Source organism: Ziziphus jujuba, chromosome 4 (genome assembly GCF_031755915.1).
Source record: "Ziziphus jujuba cultivar Dongzao chromosome 4, ASM3175591v1".
NCBI classification, from domain to species: Eukaryota; Viridiplantae; Streptophyta; class Magnoliopsida; order Rosales; family Rhamnaceae; genus Ziziphus; species Ziziphus jujuba.
This window is the reverse complement of record NC_083382.1, coordinates 33,609,992-33,625,331: the sequence shown is the minus strand read 5'-3', so window position 1 is coordinate 33,625,331 and position 15,340 is coordinate 33,609,992. Positions and strand designations below refer to the sequence as shown.

The 15,340-nt window shown below is 37.4% G+C and overlaps 3 protein-coding genes across 3 annotated transcripts; 1 reads left to right on the top strand and 2 right to left on the bottom strand.

Annotated features, from left to right (window-relative positions):
• Positions 1–1,664: 1,664 nt before the first annotated feature.
• Positions 1,665–4,581, top strand: LOC107415010 (tubulin alpha-3 chain). Its single transcript, XM_048471663.2, has 5 exons — positions 1,665–1,952; positions 2,551–2,765; positions 2,906–3,105; positions 3,222–3,730; positions 4,055–4,581. Exons 1-5 carry the CDS (start codon positions 1,840–1,842, stop codon positions 4,365–4,367), a joined length of 1,350 nt encoding a protein of 449 aa, XP_048327620.2. The 5' UTR covers positions 1,665–1,839; the 3' UTR covers positions 4,368–4,581.
• Positions 4,324–6,769, bottom strand: LOC107415044 (ethylene-responsive transcription factor ERN1). Its single transcript, XM_016023308.4, has one exon. It carries the CDS (start codon positions 5,951–5,953, stop codon positions 5,114–5,116), a length of 840 nt encoding a protein of 279 aa, XP_015878794.2. The 5' UTR covers positions 5,954–6,769; the 3' UTR covers positions 4,324–5,113.
• Positions 6,770–6,907: 138 nt separating this feature from the next.
• On the bottom strand, positions 6,908–14,715 carry LOC107415041 (uncharacterized). The gene is made up of 20 exons (XM_016023306.4): positions 13,169–14,715; positions 12,688–12,891; positions 12,458–12,562; positions 12,281–12,346; positions 12,033–12,197; positions 11,558–11,632; positions 11,320–11,474; positions 10,824–10,959; positions 10,673–10,742; positions 10,412–10,539; positions 10,250–10,306; positions 9,756–9,941; positions 9,540–9,632; positions 9,147–9,232; positions 8,987–9,053; positions 8,813–8,879; positions 8,577–8,713; positions 7,891–7,982; positions 7,712–7,778; positions 6,908–7,585 (listed from the first exon to the last, which is right to left on the bottom strand). The coding sequence occupies exons 1-20, from the start codon at positions 14,402–14,404 to the stop codon at positions 7,421–7,423; spliced, it is 3,357 nt and encodes a 1,118-aa protein (XP_015878792.2). The 5' UTR covers positions 14,405–14,715; the 3' UTR covers positions 6,908–7,420.
• Between the last annotated feature and the right edge of the window lie 625 nt (positions 14,716–15,340).

Sequence of the window (15,340 nt, the reverse complement as noted above, 5' to 3'; positions counted from 1 at the left end):
ATTTTATAAACAGATATGGAATAGAATCACTAGATTCCAAAAGCAACATTGAAATTTTATATCCTTTATCATGTAAAATAGAAAACAAACATAATAGAACAACGATGCCTAATGGAAGCATTACTCTTTAACCCCACCCTCCCCTCTCTCAAGTTGTCCAATCTAACCTAAATGATCTCAAAACCCTCTTTGAAATGTATCATATCTTAGTTACACACTTGCAATACTATGATATATCAATCCTTTTAATTATGGAAAAAGAAAAGAAAAAGATGCATCAATCCTTTTAAAATGCTAAAGTCATATTGAAGTTATATGGTTTATTCCATAATTTTAACACGCACAAAAAACATAATTACTAATAATAAGTCAATTGGGTTTTAAAAAAAAATTAGTTTTTCAATTAAATGGACCAATTGATATATTACAAAAATACATATAAGAATCCTTTTTGAAAAATTAATATATAAATCAGTGTAATGATGCAAATAAACCATATAAATAAGTTGCATAATTATAAAACATTTGACACCAAATATCTAGTAGAATGACCATATGGTGATTATTTATCCTCATTTAAAATAAATATATTATATATGTAATAAACAGTGATACAGAAAACATGAAAGAGAATTTACCAAAAAAAAGATAACATGAAAGAGAATGCAAGACAGTGGCCCAGTGGGCGTATGACAATGCAGGCGAAGACGATTGGGATGTGGGTTGTAATTTGTATGTATGTTAATTCCTACGCATAATTGGGCTTAAAATGCAAATTAGGACAATGTGGGCTTGAAAATGGGCTGAATAAGGTATGGTACGGATCATCATAATGGTGGCATACGAAGGAAGCATAAGTCTACTTTGACATGGATGCTTTGAATTGAATAATGTTATCGTGGATAAAATTGAAGTATGTGAGTTTTATATTTAAAAAAGAAAACCGTATTTGATGAAATAAATGTAGGAAGCGGTCATCTATTACCATGCAAATGAAGGATGATACTGTAAAGAGAGAGTAATGAAATTAGTAATGAAGCAGTAAGACAGTAGCGTTGAAGGTTGATCTAACACCCGGTTCCAGGAGTCGCAAATCGCAAAGTGCAAGCAGGTGAAGAATTAATAGATAACAGCATAGGATTTGTACTTTGGTATATATAGATATTATTATCATATCTGTTTTGCATCAATTATTTAAACAATATGTATATATATATATATATGTGTGTGTGTGTGTGTTTGTGTGTATATATGTATATATACATGTCAATTATGCAAAAGGATGTGTAAATGCACGCAAATGCGAGATGGGTGCATGATGCATCAAGATGTAGAATTATTAATTATATGAAGTGGAATAATGTAAATATGAGTAAGCAACATATAGATACACGTCGGTCCCAGTTGGGTCGCTGCACATGGCCAGGGTGGTCCACCGAATGTTTAAGGTGGGTCCCATATTACCCCCATCAAATATCCAAAATAGTCGAGAAAGAAAAAGAGGGCAAGATGGTCATTGAAGCGAGTCAACGGGTGGGGCATCGTATTCGTCAGTTGGGTCCCAAGTGTAGGCTGGCGGCAAATGGAGTGCAAGAGAGCGGACTCCAAAGATTTATTCAATCCCATTCGCAGTTGTATGAATCAAATATAGACAGATAGATAGATCAACAGAGGGAAAGAGAGTGTCATTCATTTTCTGGCTGGTGCTTTAATTTGTTGGTTTTTGACATATTAATTGGCTTTTTTGCATTAGATAGAGGGCACACATATATATATATATATAGATAGATAGAGAGAGAGAGAGAGAGAGAGAGAGAGAGAGAGAGAAATTGAAGAAAGATGAGGGAGATAATAAGCATACACATAGGGCAAGCTGGAATTCAGGTGGGCAATTCCTGCTGGGAGCTGTATTGCCTTGAGCATGAAATCCAGCCTGATGGCCGGATGCCCAGGTCCCTCCTTTCTCTTTCTTTCTTTATCTCCTTCTTTACACTTTCATTTCTTTCCTCAATTTTCTTTTTTCTTTTTTTTTTAATAGAAAAAAATATTATTTTATTACATTTACATGCCTTAATAGCAGATCCTCATCGTCTGCTCTTGTAGATTTATCACCCACCCTGTTTTTTGGACATATATACATATATATTGGTTCTTAATTTAAATCTTTATTTATTTATTCATGGATCTAATCGGAATTCATTTGTGCTTTGTAGAAATAACGAATGCCATTCTTAATACATATAAATATTTTGTGGGTTATTATGGAATTCATACAACCTTAAAGGAAATTATATAAGTTTCACTTTCAATATTGGTTGATCATTTCAATTTCTGTTCGACCTACCTTAAAAAGGGAATTATATAAGGAAATGATAGGATCGTATGCATTGTATTAATGTCGTAGGTTTTTTATGTGGTTGGAATGTCATAACCAAAATTATTATTATGCACACACACACACACACACACATTCAATTCAAGTAGGGTGCCTGAGGATGGAGTTGTCGTGTAAATGTAATGTATTAATGGTCTTTATTTTTGGTCTTACAGTGATACGACACTGGGTGTTGCACACGATGCTTTTAATACCTTCTTCAGTGAGACAGGTTCAGGCAAGCATGTACCCAGGGCTATCTTTGTTGACTTGGAACCTACTGTTATTGATGAAGTCAGAACTGGCACCTACCGCCAACTCTTTCATCCCGAGCAGCTCATTTCCGGCAAAGAGGATGCTGCTAACAATTTTGCAAGGGGCCACTATACCGGTGACAAAGACAATTCATTCTACCTCTATTGCATTTTATGAAATTGAAACACCACCATTTATTACTATTATTCTTATTTTTGTCGCGCTGCTACTTACTGCTTTGACCTTTTTCCTGTTTCTGTTCTGATGTTTTTGCAGTTGGAAAGGAAATTGTGGATCTCTGTCTGGATCGCATAAGGAAATTGGCAGATAACTGCACTGGATTGCAGGGATTTTTGGTGTTCAATGCTGTTGGTGGTGGTACTGGTTCTGGTTTGGGCTCCTTGCTATTAGAACGCTTGTCTGTGGACTATGGGAAAAAATCAAAGCTTGGGTTCACCATCTATCCTTCACCCCAGGTATTGACAGCTATTATTCTTATATATTTCTTTCCCACCTGCATTGTCATTGTTCTTACATTGTCTTATTCTATAAAGAAGAATAATCACGGCTAATATTGTACTCTCTGTTTCAGGTTTCAACAGCTGTAGTTGAGCCTTATAACAGTGTCCTCTCTACTCATTCCCTGCTTGAGCACACAGATGTGTCTGTGCTGTTGGACAACGAAGCCATATATGACATTTGCCGAAGATCCCTAGACATTGAGAGGCCAACTTACACCAATTTGAATAGATTGATATCTCAAATCATATCATCATTGACAACTTCCCTGAGGTTTGATGGAGCCATTAATGTTGACGTTACAGAGTTCCAGACCAACCTTGTACCATATCCCCGTATTCATTTCATGCTCTCCTCATATGCTCCTGTTATCTCAGCTGAAAAGGCATACCACGAGCAGCTATCAGTTCCCGAGATCACAAATGCAGTGTTTGAGCCCTCAAGCATGATGGCCAAGTGCGATCCTAGGCATGGGAAATACATGGCCTGCTGCTTGATGTACCGGGGAGATGTTGTTCCCAAGGATGTTAATGCTGCTGTCGCTGCTATCAAAACCAAAAGGACTGTTCAGTTTGTTGACTGGTAAGTAAATTATGAGCAACGAAAGTTGAAAGAATATCAATAATAATAAAAAAGAGAAAAAGATGCAAACATTAGGAGAAGTGGTGTGCCAAATACATATATCCTATATAAAGGATATAAACCTTTCTACCCACCATCTACAAGCTATACTAGCATTTTGCTCAAGTGAAAATTACCATACTGATCTGACTATTACAGTTTAAGTGCATGCATTTTGCTCAAGTGAAAATTACCATACTGATCTGACTATTACAGTTTAAGTGCATACTTCGTACAATACCAACCTATTTTGATTGTAATGATTTATGTGGTTGGTTTATGTAGGTGTCCAACTGGCTTCAAATGCGGTATCAACTACCAGCCTCCAACCGTTGTACCTGGAGGTGATCTTGCCAAGGTGCAGCGGGCAGTTTGCATGATCAGCAACAACACGGCAGTGGCTGAGGTGTTCTCACGCATTGATCATAAATTCGATCTCATGTATGCCAAGAGGGCATTTGTTCACTGGTATGTTGGTGAAGGCATGGAAGAAGGGGAGTTTTCAGAAGCTCGTGAAGATCTGGCTGCTCTTGAGAAAGATTATGAGGAAGTTGGTGCTGAAGGTGTGGATGATGAAGATGAAGGTGAAGATTACTAATGTCGTTATATAAGGGCGGGCACATCTATCTTGAAATGATTCTGTGTACAAGGATTTGCATATCACACTTCCCTTTATATCTTCTCTCTTTTTTGTTTTGTATTGTGCAGTGTCATTGATTAGCCACCTTTATGCAGTGGAAATTGTCCAAAATTATGCCCGTATGTTTTGATTTTATATGTTTGTATGGTATCAATGAATTGATTTTTCAGAATCGTACGAGTTACATCTCATTTTCTGCTGTATTATTATAGACTACAGCAATCATTTTATATAATGAGGCCATTGGCCTATAGCATATAATGATGCATGGAATCACCATCTGCTCAAATGGTTTGTGTGATATCATGTTTCAACTACCATATTATGAGCAGGTCTACCAATATTCTGTGAGAAAGCACATCACCTATGGGAGTTGAGTTTCCAGGACAACTTAAATTAGAAAACATCTGCATCTTGACTCTTTCGACTGCTTTTTCTTTCTTTCTTTCTTCTTCTTTTGGGTGCTAAAATGCGTGGACATCTTGTTTATTTTGGGCCATTTTGGGTTATGTTATTATATTAAAAGGGAGAGACATATTCTTAGTTTGAAAGAATAGAAGACGCCTGGAACAAATTCACCATAAAAGAAAGATCAGAGGAAAAAGGTGGTAGTGGATGTTTTTATTGATTTAACATCGCCAAAATATCATTTACTTGTTTGATAGAAAATTGATAAAGCAGAGAAAACAGAGAGAGATTAGCTATTACGTTGAACAGTGCAACTGACAAAAAGTATAGAGATCCCAGGGAGCATCACTTCCATCATATGCAATATTCTCCATGCATTCATTTACTCCATACAACGAAGCTGATATCTGTCTTTCTACCTTCGAAAGTTCCATTTCTGTCAACTCCAACTCTGCTTTGTTAGATGACAAATCAAATCCTTTTACCAACTCCGTACCTTCATGGTTTAACTGAAGCTGATGATCAAATCCCACTGAGCATGGCCATGAATAATCCAAATAAGGCGTAGCCTGTTGAAGTTCCTCGATGCAGTAGCTCATGTCTGGTTTATATGCATCCTCAAACATCTGACCGTAGACGTTTTTGCAAGCAGATGGAGAGGTAAAACTGGTACCGGCATTGTAATGGAAGCTGTAACCAGTAGGATTGTTGGTGATGCTAGTGCTAGAACTAATTACAGTACTGGGTTTAATGGAGGGTTTTATGATGTTGGTTGTAGAAGCTGCTTGTTTTGATGGACCCTTTTTGTAGTTGAGAAGGTTTCTGATTTTCAAAGAGAGGGGAGAGTTGGTAGAGACATGAATGGCAAAGTTCGTTCGAGTGTTGGAGCCGCGGAGAAGGAAAGCAGCTTCATCATAAGCTCTAGCAGCTTTTTCAGCTGTGTTGTAAGTCCCAAGCCACATTCTTATCTTCTTTGTGGTGTCCTTGATCTCTGCTACCCATTTCCCTGATGGCCTTTGTCTCACACCAACAAACTTGTTCTTGTAATTGTGGGTAGTCCTCTCCTTGAAGTAGTTGCTTTTTTTGTTGGCTAAGACCCCCTTTTGCCGCTCTTGGGAATGACAATGGCGTTCCATAGCAAAGTTTTGAGGATGTTGAATGGATAAAATGGGAGAAAAAGGAGCTTCTGATTTATAATGAGGAAGGACAAAGGAAAGTTGTTTAAGTTTTCAGGTAGTGGGTAGCTCGTTTTCATTTTCTTGTCTGCATGTCGGCTTGAAAAATTTAGGTCCTTTTTAAGGATGACTGACTTCTCAATGTTTCATAATTATGACTGAATCAAACCATACATAGGTTATTTGGATGTTTTTGATTGTCATTGCTCTGTGAAATGTGCAAGCCATTTCTTATGTCGTGTTCTCTTTTACTTTTTCCAAACAGTAAAACTACCCAAAACCATTACAAGTCAAGTGCATTGTGGTCGTTAACAAAAAGAAAAATATAAACAAGAACCCTTAAAAGAAAAAAGAAAAATATATGTAATTGTTAATGTAGCTTGGCAGGCCTGAGTAGTTGTCCTCTAACTACGATGGGTCAACGAAAACAAAGCATTATTCGTGAGGGCACGAAGGCATGACACTTGTCGTTCCACCCTTGAAAACAGATAAGCTACTCTTACTTTAATGGGAATCTCTTTCTGCACGCTGAGAAGTTAGAGGAATCTCTCGCATCACATACCAAGATAACCAAACCCATATAGAATATGTCTGGAAATTAATAACTATTTTAGGAATCCTGGCGAAAAATAGGCAGGTAAATACCAATTTACTATAACACGACAAGATGAAGAAGAGGGGCTAAACTTCCGCCTTCTAGCCCTTAACCAATTCCAAGCATTATCTTCAAGAGGTTCTGCAAATACGAATTCATCATCAAAGAACGGTCTTGTATTATAGGCTAGGCTTTCAAACATAGCAGTGATTAGCCTTTATTTAATCCGACATTATTGCAATATGCAGAAAGATCTATACTTTTTGAAATATTATATCAAGCACACCATAAAGAGTGAAGGAAGATGAAACGACAATACATCATAACAACTTTATGGTCTACTTTTATTGCTAAATGGGATCAAAATTGCAAACGTAATCAAAGAATCACCAACAATAATTTAGTCGACAATTTCTCACAATGTATGTATATATAGGAAAAATAAAATAAAATAAAACACAATTGGGGCCAAAACTGCTACAAGAATTGCCTCATTGACAACCCTCAAATCTCACGCACCAACCACCAAAAATTTATATCAACTCGCAAACCACAATTCGCTACCCTTTTTTCTTCTTTAGGACTCAAAAAACCGCACTCTAAATTAACACTTTTGTAGTATACACATTCTAAAAAAAAGCGATCATTCCAATTGCAAGGATAGCTTCCACACAATGATCGATGCTGGCTTGTTGTAAAAACATTATGCAAAGTCCAATGATGGGAACCATCTTATGGAAAAGAATGGATGATAAATAGATTTTGACACACAAGACAGGAGCAGCAGCAGCGTATATAAAAAACAACATTGTGCAACTCTGTAGGCAAAGATACTATGAGGAGAGAATAGATTGTAGTGCAAGCTGCTGCTGAGGTTGCAAGGAAGAGAAAGTAGAGGCCAAGGTAGATGGCGGTAAAGTCTGCTGGAGCTGTCTTAGCAGATTGATCATTCTGCTTGCAGTTTGCTCTGTTGCTAAATCTTTGCCTGCACACAAAACCTACAGGCAAAACAGTACCCATTATACAACATATTGCAAGCAGCTTAACATTCATATTTTATTATTTTAAGATACATCCTTGAAGAATAAGGGTGCTTTATCTCGATTAAAACTTATTAAACCAACCTCAGCAAATACTGCAACAATTTTGGGAAGATACTGATTGTTGGGACCCAAAAGCTCCCTGTCTGACCTGTAGATGGATTGAAAAAAATTCATATTGATGAAAAATTCTCAAGCAAGATTAAACCAAAAAGAACAATAATATATGAGAAGGTACAGTCTAACAAAACTGATGCCCCTACCTCTCTGCCATTGAACAAAGCTGTTCGTGAACAACTTTAGCCTCAATCAAATCACCTTTAATTGGTAAACAATTCAACCAAGCCGGAACGACCTGCCAAACACCACATTAATGATTATCCATGACACAAAGTTATCATAAAATAGAAGCAACAAAGAGAAAGTAATAGGAATTTTAAAAGACAAGCTTAAGAAATGAAAATTTATCTAAATTGTAGCTTTAAAGTTAGTTGAGAAAGAATTGCAGATATAATCATTAGTTAAAAAACAAGTGTGCGCCCACCTAAAAGATTGGAATTATGTCAATATACTGAAATAAGTACTCTTTCTCCACACAACAGGTCTTTTATGAGGTGACTTTATAATATTAGGCTAAGGTCTCTAATCGCAACAGTTGAATTTGATTGAATGGGCTTGTTTAATGGGCCAATTTCTAAAACTAAATCTAAAAAGGTTGATTACATAGGCTTTTAGTATATGTAAGAATTTGATTGTATGAATATGTATATATGCACATATTACCGAAAGCCTTAAGGGCCTTACTTTAAAACTCCATATATTATCATGCACTCTTTTAGTTGTGTGGCAGATAAGGATCAATTTTAAACTTAATCCACCAATACCTCCAAAAGAATTTCAGAGAAATCCATACAACGATACTAATGAAGGAATAAAGATCCACGAGTACCTGAGCTGAATCAATACCGTCGCGATGAAACTGGCATATTTTTCCTAGTGCAGAAACAGCATTATCATATGCCATTAGATTATCGGATTGCAAAGCATTGGGATGCTGAATAACGGCATTTAGCCTTGAAAGTGCCTCTGCAAAAAAAAATAAACAAATAAATAACCACTAGAAAATGTTATTATCAAAATAATATAATAAGTAACACTTCTTCTACATATGAAAGCAGAATGTACCTCCAACAAGAGGTTTAAAGACAGGTCCACCAAATTCTGCACAAACACCAAGTCCATATACAGCAGCCTGAAAAGGTTTTGTCATAGATTCAGATGAGACGATGTAACTAGACATATATACGTACAAATATTATACACTATATATATAGAACAGTTTGGGATGGGGAAGCAAACCTGTCTGACATCAGCATTCTCGTCATTGCAAGCCTCCAATACAAAAGGGAGGAATGTGTCATAATATCTGTTCCATGGCAGGACAAAAAGATCACATTAACTTTATACTGGTAAATTAACAACCATCTCAAGGCAAACATTTATATTACAACAAACTAACTTTAAAGCAGCTTCATGACACTGTTCTGCAACATCATCGAATATGCATATTGCAATCCTCCTCTCTTCAGGCGTCTTATCCTTTCCCTATTTTCAAGGTCCAATAAATAACTTAAAAGTTAAAACTAAAACTTCTATAAAACATGCTTAAGCACATAACGCACTTAGGAAGATAAATATAAGCATAAGGTTTTCAACAAACAGAATACACCATTTCAATAGGACTGTAACTCCTGTGTAATTACACTGCAGCAATAGTCAATAAATTCATGGTTCATACAAAAATCACAAACATTCTTGTTTAGCCTGAATTTCAAGTATTAGAATGGCTTTATGAGAACAAGAGAAATGTTATCTTAAAAATCCAAGAGGCTAAATTTCACTCCAGACTTACCCACATAGGTGTTAGATATGATGACAGCTCGTCAAAGAAGGGCAAGAAAGAGGCTTTGAATGTTTTAATCAAAGTTCCCAAGATTTCACCAACCTGGAACCAGAAAAATAAACATAAAAAGAAGGCATTTTAACTATAAAAAAAGAAGAAGAAGGCCACATCAAAACATTAGAACCATAAATAGCGTGATAATTAAGCCAATTTCCAATAACTAACTTGATCAAAAACTTCCTCCTCTTGTTCATTTTCTTCTTTAATTAATTCTCCTTCTTCAGCATCAAAATCTTCTGCCTTGGCCCTTTCTGCTCTCTCTCTTTTTCTACTTGAACTAGCAGTGATCACCTGCTTTATCTCATCCACAATAGATCTGACCTGGCTTTCGTCCAAAAGGGGTCCAGATATCTGAAAGACGAAACAGAGAGCCAGCACAATGAGCCAGTTTTGAAGATTTCAAAAGGAACAGAATATGTAAATACCAAAACATAAGTATGATTCAAAAACTCAGATTAACTAAGCCCTTGATTCCTTCCTACATACCCCAAATTTTTTTGTCCTAAAATGGTCAGCAAGACCCCTTTTGTCAAACTCAACCAAAAAAACAGCATTACAGCAGAAAAAATTCCCTAAAATATATTATGCACAACATGCAAAAGACAAACAATACTCCAAGAGCAACAGGAATTAGTTAACTCAACTAAAATATGACAAACCTGTAAGCATTCATTTAATGAATCCAACATATTTGCACAGATCTCTGTATCAGGTTCCTGCATATAAAATGCAAAGCAATTTAGCACCATAGAAACAGCATGTCAAAAGAAAATATGACGCACCATGGAGGGACAGAAAATAAAATGGAAAATAACAACCACCTTATGTAATGCTTCCACTAGAGCTGGAACAATATAGTCTGACAACTGCTTTATATAAGTCTCATTGCGACCTTGAGATTGCCCTTTCTCTACAGCTAATTTTGCTGACCGAAGTAGCTCAGGCATGGCTAGAACCAAAAAATGCATAATTCACCCATTAAAAACTATACAAGTGTCCAAGGGTGTAAAAAGGAAGAGAGATAAAGCTCTCAAAAAGGAAGAAGATGGATGAGAAAATTTAATGTCAAATGTTCATAATACCCGAAACAGCTGCTTTTCTAACTTCTTCGTGGAAATAAAATTTTAGAAGTGGGACTAAGGTAGGAGCAACCTGCAAAATACAAGAATTCTTCCTAAGTACCAAACTCAAAAATGGCACAAAACTCTTATAACAATCTGCCAAGAAAAAAACCTGATCAATCCATGGAAAGAATCCTTCCTTCAACTCGTCAGCATAGCAACAAAGCATGTTACAAGCTGTAGCTTTTTCCTCCAAGACACTAGTCTTGATACCAATTCTTTTATCCCCAAGAGTAATAGTTTCCATACTGTAACAAATAAAATTCTTAGCAAACAACAAAACTTTGCACAGAGAAAAATCTTCTTTTTTTTTTTTTTTTTTTGGTGGACTTGCACAGAGAAAAATCTTAGATAATAATAAGTATTGAAGTAAATATTTAATACTAGAAGTGGGAATAATTTTAATGCCTTAATGCTATGAGAGAGAGAGAGTATTGGACAAACATACATTTGCTAGCACAAACTAAGAAAATGCTGAACCATTTGAAATTTATTTACGAGGAAAAAGAAAGAAGGGTAAATAATAAAAGAAGAGCAGGTTGTAATGCTATCTATTGGAACTAAGCCATCAATTGGGGAGGAATAAAAAGGTAAAAAAAAGTTCAAACCTTTCATCATCAGAGTCTTCAATATCATTATCTGAATCTGCAGAGGTAATGGTTACATCTGGCTTAAGTTGAGCAGATTGAAGCAAGGGCGGCATGACAACACTCATGTATGGAAGGAAATCTTGTCCTAAACACTTGCAGAGTCTAGCCCAAGCCTATGTCAATATAGAAGAGTAATTATTGCAAATGAAAAGTATGTAATGAAATATGCATATTTTAAATTAAGGGAAAAACATACTTGCAGCATGTAACTTGTGGTTGGATCATCTGTCTCCAGTTGAGATCCTTGCAAAGACATCAGCACCTCCATGACCTTACATAAGTTACTAAACATAAGCTATGTTCCCAGAAACAATAAAACAGTTGCAGGAAACAGAAAATCTCCCAGCAGCAATTCAGTTTTACTGGTTTCATTGTAAAAATTAGATTTATCACCTTACAAATGGGTAAAAGACTTCAGTCCATTTATGATTGTAAGGGGGAAGGACTAGAGAAAGGAGGAGGAGATGTTAATTTTCTGGGTAAAATAATTTGTACATATGAAATAACATCCAAAATTTATTGGCATGGTCTCAAAGGATAAGCAGGTTAACAGAAAACTTGTGCAAACTTCCATAGCCATTAATATTCATAAGATATTTATCTCCCCCTCCCAAAAAAAAAAAAAAAAAAAAACACAGAAAGAAGGTCCCATGAATATAATGTTATTGTACCTGCTTAGCATCATCTCTGAATTTCTCCTTTCCAACAGCCATGCCAACCAAACTAATGCACTCCATGGATTTAGCACGTAGCATGCGATCAGATTTGTCAGTTGCATTCACCAAGATAGCTTTCAGGTAAGGCATAACTGCATCATAGTACTTTTGGAAATGCTCCTACACAAATCCATACCCTATCAATTTAGTAACCCATAACAAACAATTAACGACCAGAGAATGAGAAAAGACTACAAAATCACCTGAGATGAATCAGCCACTGACGCCAAAGCTGTTAAGGCTCCCTCTTGCACCATTTGTTTCCCATTCTACACAAGCCATATATTTAGTCAAGACAATATAAGATATATGTCACATTTCATACTGTCAAACCAATGCATGCCAAATTTAACCAGTATGAAGCTGATATGAAAATATACCTGCAGAAGTATAAGCAATTTGCTCACTATCCCATCTAAGTAAGGCTTTAAAATATCTGGAGTGCAATTCTCACTGAAGTTCAGCACTGCTGAAGCTGCATGCGCCTGTGAAGAAAATAAACCCACCATTTTGATCAAATGAGTCAAAGATGCTAAAAGCAGTACAATCCATGTAATTTGAAAACTTAACCACTAAGAAAATGGCAAAGCGCACATAGCTGGATACTAACTTGTACTCGAGGATTCGGGAAATCATCCATAGCTGCAGCAAGTGCTGGAAGCACCTTTTGATGGTATTGAACTTGCAAATCTGGTCCTAAGTCTGTAGATAACTGCCCGATTGCATTAATAGCTGCCCACCTAACACGGGGGTGGGGATCTTGAAACGAGTTCAAGACCATTGCCACCACTTGATCCAAATTCTTTATCATAACCTGCAACAAGGGAATAGAACAAATTATTAATTACCAATAACAGTAATTGAAAATGCAACGTCTCGCAGCCAGAAATTCTATGCAAATAAAATAGTTACTATAAGTGACCTCTTGGAACCCCATGAAGGTAACACAAGAAATGAAAAGACCCTAGTTCCATTTGGGTGTAATTGTAGAATTATACAAACAGTACAGTGATAGGGGAAATAAATAAATGCATAACACAAATAGTACCGGTACAGAACAAACAACACAGATTTAAAAAGGTTTTTAATACCTTGGAGCAACCCTCAGCGATCTGGGCAAGTGCAATAAGTGCAGCATGGTGCTTCTGCCACTCGGGAGCAGCCAAAAATGCCGGCAACTGCTCAGAGGCAACAGGAACAATAGTATTCCCACCCAGGGAAATGGAAAGGCGATCCAAACACTCCTGCCCAACACTGTAATTGCCAGACTCACCTGCATCTTCATCCTCACTATCAGCACTATGCCATGCCGGATCATCCTCGACATCCAGAAGCATCTTCATCAAGATCGAAAACAACCTGCTTATAAACTGCGGCAGCTTCCTCATCATCCCCGGAGCACGCTCTCTGGCCTCCGCGAGTGTGATGACAAACTCGATCGACAAATGCCTCGTGCCTTCTTCCAAGGACTCAGCTTCGGCAATCTGCAACATTGAACCCACCACGTCAACCAGCTGCCTCCTCAAGAACCTGGGTTCTGTCCCAGCCAGTTCGATCATCAATTCAAGAGCTTCCTGTGCGGTGGCCTCATTCCCATTGTTCAAAGCCTCAGTTAACGTGGTCATCATGGCGGGCAGCAAGTCCTGAAACCTATCCCGGTCGCCGGAATTCGACAAGCACTGGATGAAATTGATCACGGCATTCAAAGCCGCGATCTTCACATCGGAACTGGACGACGAGGTCAAACAGTGCAGGAACACAGCGTGCAGCTGCTTTATATGAGGGACCAGCGTATCGCCTATATACTGAGACAACTGGGCAAAAATCAAAAAAGCAGATTCCTGAAGCTTGGGCGAGTCGGAGGAAACGCACTGGAACATGAAGGGCAACAACTCGGGCCAACCATACTCGGGCAAAATCCCAGAGGCGAGCTCGGAAATGGTGTCGCAGAGCTTCTTAGATATAGACTTGGCATCCTCGCGCTGAATACAGGACAAAAGAATGGACTTGAGAGAAGACTGAGTGGATGGGGAGAGTCGGGGCCAGAGGTAGGAATCGTCGCGGGTGAGTTGCTTACGGAGGAGGATGGCAGACATGGCTCGGGCCTCCGGGTGGGAAGAGAACTGAAGGAGGTGGGCAAGCTTGAGAGAGAGGGAATCGGGATCGGTTTGTTTGCAGAGGTTGAAGAGAAGCTCGGCCTGAGACCGCTGCTCGTTGGAGGAGGACATGAGGTGGGAGATTAGGGTTTCGAAGGGGCCGGAGTCTGGGCCGAGAATCGCGGCCAGTTGGGCTTGCTGCAGCTGAGCGGAATCAGTGGGTTGAGCCATTTGTCAATGGGGGTGGTGGTGGTGGTGGTGGCTGCTCTCTGCCTCGGCCTCTGCCTCTCTCTGTTGTTTCTCTCTCTACAAGGCTTGCTTGTGAGTTTTTTATTTTATTTTTTTATTTAGAGATACAACAACAAGAGAGAGAGAGAGAGACAGACACAGAGACAGAGTAGACGACGGAGGCTGTGTTTGGGAGGAGGGTTTTGGGGATTTTAAGCATTCACACACCCAAAATAAACCAAAAAATAAAAACACTTGGGAGGGAGTGGCGAAGGTGGGGCTAATTAGGGCAAACCAAATTTGTCTAATTGATTAGCTGTTTTTTTATTTTTTATTTTTATTTTTTCCATTAAAAAAAAAAAGTGATGGATCATGATTAAGGTTCACTTTAAATTTGGGGTTTTTCTTTTCTTTTCTTTTTTTTTTTTTTTTACTATTTAAAAGTTTTTGTGATTTGATAAGAAAAAAGATTTTGTTCCTATGCTTTTTGGTTTTTAAAATGTGAATTTGGGTCAATTGTGAATGGTTTTATAAAGTTGACTCGCCGTGGAGCTCAAGTGGCAGTCTCCACATCCCGGCCTGTGTGTGCTCGGGATCGAGTCTTAGGGGGGGAAGGGGTGCCTGGGGCCCAACCACACTAGCCCAAAAAAAAAAAAAAAAGAATGGTTTTATAAAGTTGATTGGATGAGCGAATAAAAAAAAAAAAAAAAAAAACAACAACAAATTTATCAAATAAAAATACATTTGAAACTTTTTTCTTAATATTTTTCCTTTATTCACTTTTTTTTACTTAAAAAACTTTGTTGGTTTGCTCATGTTATAACAATAACTTGTTGTCTTTGAACTTTGTTGGTTTACTCATGTTATAACAATAATTTGTTTTCTTTGACAAATCATCATATAATTTTTTATCTGAAAAACTTATTTTTATTTTCATTA

Excerpts from the sequence above, each read along its gene's own strand:
- LOC107415010 (XM_048471663.2), top strand. The coding sequence starts at position 1,840 with ATGAGGGAGATAATAAGCATACACATAGGGCAAGCTGGAATTCAGGTG. Across the intron at positions 1,953-2,550 it reads CCTGATGGCCGGATGCCCAG|TGATACGACACTGGGTGTTG; the intron begins GTCCCTCCTTTC and ends TTGGTCTTACAG. Across the intron at positions 3,731-4,054 it reads ACTGTTCAGTTTGTTGACTG|GTGTCCAACTGGCTTCAAAT; the intron begins GTAAGTAAATTA and ends TGGTTTATGTAG.
- LOC107415041 (XM_016023306.4), bottom strand. The coding sequence starts at position 14,404 with ATGGCTCAACCCACTGATTCCGCTCAGCTGCAGCAAGCCCAACTGGCC. Across the intron at positions 12,892-13,168 it reads TCGCTGAGGGTTGCTCCAAG|GTTATGATAAAGAATTTGGA; the intron begins GTATTAAAAACC and ends CCCTTGTTGCAG. Across the intron at positions 7,983-8,576 it reads ACGGTATTGATTCAGCTCAG|GTCGTTCCGGCTTGGTTGAA; the intron begins GTACTCGTGGAT and ends GGTGTTTGGCAG.
- LOC107415044 (XM_016023308.4), bottom strand. The coding sequence starts at position 5,953 with ATGGAACGCCATTGTCATTCCCAAGAGCGGCAAAAGGGGGTCTTAGCC.